The following is a 3,374-nucleotide window of genomic DNA, read 5'->3' on the forward strand; positions in this document are numbered from 1 at the left end:
GATTTCGATATCTACTTCATCTGCTGTATCAAAATCATACCCAATATTAAATACCATACCGGTTGACACTTAATACTTTTGCACTTACCTCATGTCAGGTACATCCACCACTTGGATATCCTCTTCGTGCTTCCACGTGAATCTTTAAATTTAATACACGTGTCTATCCAATCGAGATGCTGATAACACGTGCCCCACCACGTTACGGTGTGCATGGAGCATTAGAGCTCACGCTTCAGCTTTAAAAGGAAAAGAGAGAGAGAAGATATCAAACAAAGAATGAGAACAATGGCGACAGGAGTGAGCATTCCAGGCGAACCCACCCAGACAAGCACGGCGTTGACGAATACGGCTGCAAGTGCCATCCAATCCTTTGCTCCCATCAACAAAATCCATCAACACCTCTGGGCGTAACTCTTCTTTCTTGAAAAACCATTTTAAGTTTTAAGTAGATACCACGATATCTGATCATCAATAGTTTTCATTCTGCAGATTCCATTTCTACGCTCACGATACGACGAGGCAGGTGGTAGCGCACCATTTCTGCTCGCACCAGAATGAAGATATGAGGCAGTGCCTTATCTACGATAGCCCAGAAGCGGACGCACGGCTCATAGGTGTGGAGTACCTCATATCGGAAAACCTCTTCCAGGCGCTGCCCGATACTGAGAAGCCGCTTTGGCACTCCCACGATTACGAGGTGAAGAGTGGGTCTTTGTTCCTGCCCGGGGTGCCCGGACCCCTGCAGAGGCAGGAACTTGATAAGGTGTGCAAAACCTACGGTAAGACCTTTCATTTTTGGCAGATCGACAAAGGAGATGAGCTCCCTCTTGGCTTGCCTCAGCTCATGATGGCCCTTACGAGGGACGGTCAGCTCGACACCAACATTGCCCAAGGTACGCTTGTAAAGTCACTCTCAAGTTAGCAAGTATTCAAGCCTTCATGGCTTGAACTAGGGTGTAAGTTTTGGCCCACCGGCCCGAACCTGTCCGGAGTCCAAACAAGGCCTAGGCTGGGATATAGTTAGGACTAGATATTTCTGGTCCTGAGTTGGGAATTGAGTCAGTCAAGGTTGAGGCCTCGGCAAATCGGTCGGATAGGCGGGCCTATTTTAAGTTATATGGTGTAATATACATATATCATAAATTTTAAAAATTAGATATAGGGGAGGTCCTGAGTTGGGGCTTGAGTCGGTCAAGGTTGAGGCCTCGGCAACTCGGTCGGATAGGCGGGCCTATTTTAAGTTATATGGTGTAATATACATATATCATAAATTTTAAAAATTAGATATAGGGGAATTTACTATCACTCCCCAACTTTTTATTTTATTTTATTTTTTTATTTTTATTTTTTTTACCAACGAAGAGTATTCAGGCCTTCGGCCTGACTAGTCCCGCTGACCCATATTGACCCCCTACAGGTCCATATTATCCCTCAATCGCATGTGTCGGGTCATACCAGGGTTGAATGAGAACCATTCAATTTTCACTGAAAACAGTGAAGATCACTAAACACCCCATATGAGTGGCCCAAGGTGTGCCTAATGGAAACTGTCACTACCCTACATTTTAGCCTATATTTACTAAAACTCCCCTTTTTTTTTTTTTTTTTTAAATCTCTTTCTCCGTGCTCTTTTAAGTACATAGATTAATCCTCCTTTTTACCTATAACCTATTATACTTTTTTCAAGTTGATGGGTTCAGAACATGAACCAAACCAGTTACAAGTTTTGCCTCTAAGAATATTGACATAGCTTATGTGTCCTTAAAGATATTATTTATTTATTTATTTATTTATTTATTTATTATTATTATTATTTATTTTGCCTCATCAAATTATCAAGAATTTTATTTATTTTTATTATTATTTTTTTGTCTCATTCATCAATCACAAATTTAGCAAATCTATTTTTTTTATCGGTGTCAACCAACACTAATTCGTAACAATGATCTCAAAGTTACATTTCCCGTTATGATTGCGACACATGGTTTTAGGGATTAAAAAAATAAAAAACATGTGGTATCCGATTGGAACATATGATACCGATTAGATATAGAATTGATAAAATATTGGATCGACAATCCAAATACTCGATTGGAACATCTAGACTGATATAGTATAAATTGGATATAAAAATTTTTTTTTTTGAATTTCCAATATCCTTGATGATTGGATGAGACAAAACTTGTTGGTGGTTTCTTTATTAATGTTTTACTTAATAAGTATCTTTGCCATTTTTTTTTTTTACTTAAAGTCAAAATATTACTATGTATTGGTTCATTGAGTATTTTTATTGATTTTTTTTTTAATTAAAATGTAAGATTTTTATTTTTTATTATATTTATGAAAGTAAGAAAAAAAATGAATTAATGACAAATGCTCAAAATAAAATATATTCAATCTTTTAGAAAGAGTAGGGGCCGATGTAGTCATGTTTTGAATCAATCAATTTGAAAAAAAGTGTAATAAGTTATTGGTGAAAATGAGTAGGGGAGAAATGTATGTAAAAATAAAAAAACAGGGATATCAGAAAAAAAGTTAAGTGTAGGGGAGTGATAGGGATTATGCTACAGAACTCCACTTTTATATTTCATGGTTTGATATGATTTGGATATAACTACAGATGTAGAGAAGAGATTTGGGGTGAGCTTTGAGAAGGAAAGGGAGAACAGGGCATACATGAAAGGACCGGAGCATGGAATACATCCATTGGCGAATGGAAGGGGAAAAGGGTTAAGGACGAAGTTTAGGGAGACGGATTGTAAGCCAGTGGACTCTGTCCCTAGGGTTTTTGTGTAAGCAATAACACTTATACACATAGTGTAACGTCCATTACATGGTCTTTTTTGTATGCACTTTCATTTCGTTGTATGTATGTTTATATCTTCTTTTCTTTGTGTATTTGATGTGTGTTGGCCGATATGATATGGTTAGTATCATATTTGGGGTTTAATCTCTTAATAATACCTAAAATCATGTTTGGGGCCTCTTTTCTCTATTTGGAATATATTCTGGATTTTAGAATGAGAAATTTTTTTGATAAATATCTTTCTTAAAAATGCATTTTTGTTTTGTTTTGTTTTTTGTTTTTTGTTTTTTTAGATTTTTCACCTATATAATATTTTTTTAATTATTTTTGTTAACGATTTCTCCACTTTTTAATTCCTCAACCTGATCTAACTTTTTTTTTTTTTTTGGTAAACCTAATCTAACTCAACCCCCTTGTGAAATCAGGATTCGATCTTTAGGATTGGTAACTTTTTTTAAGGGCTCTATATTTTATTGCATGAGAAAATACATTTAATTGAAAATTAATATACAGATATATGTAGTATGAACATTTCCAGGAAAAAAAAAAAAAAAAAAAAAATACC

At 35.8% G+C, this 3,374-nt stretch overlaps 1 protein-coding gene across 1 annotated transcript; it reads left to right on the plus strand.

The window, feature by feature from the left end:
• Positions 1 to 288: 288 nt before the first annotated feature.
• Positions 289 to 2,850, plus strand: LOC122090842 (oil body-associated protein 1A-like). The gene is made up of 3 exons (XM_042660570.1): positions 289 to 410; positions 493 to 896; positions 2,624 to 2,850. Exons 1-3 carry the CDS (start codon positions 289 to 291, stop codon positions 2,797 to 2,799), a joined length of 702 nt encoding a protein of 233 aa, XP_042516504.1. The 3' UTR covers positions 2,800 to 2,850.
• The last annotated feature ends 524 nt before the right edge of the window (positions 2,851 to 3,374 follow it).

The sequence above is a fragment of the Macadamia integrifolia genome, chromosome 10 (genome assembly GCF_013358625.1).
Source record: "Macadamia integrifolia cultivar HAES 741 chromosome 10, SCU_Mint_v3, whole genome shotgun sequence".
In the NCBI taxonomy this organism is placed as follows: Eukaryota; Viridiplantae; Streptophyta; class Magnoliopsida; order Proteales; family Proteaceae; genus Macadamia; species Macadamia integrifolia.

Excerpts from the sequence above, each read along its gene's own strand:
- LOC122090842 (XM_042660570.1), top strand. The coding sequence starts at position 289 with ATGGCGACAGGAGTGAGCATTCCAGGCGAACCCACCCAGACAAGCACG. Across the intron at positions 411-492 it reads ATCCATCAACACCTCTGGGC|ATTCCATTTCTACGCTCACG; the intron begins GTAACTCTTCTT and ends TTCATTCTGCAG. Across the intron at positions 897-2,623 it reads CGACACCAACATTGCCCAAG|ATGTAGAGAAGAGATTTGGG; the intron begins GTACGCTTGTAA and ends ATATAACTACAG.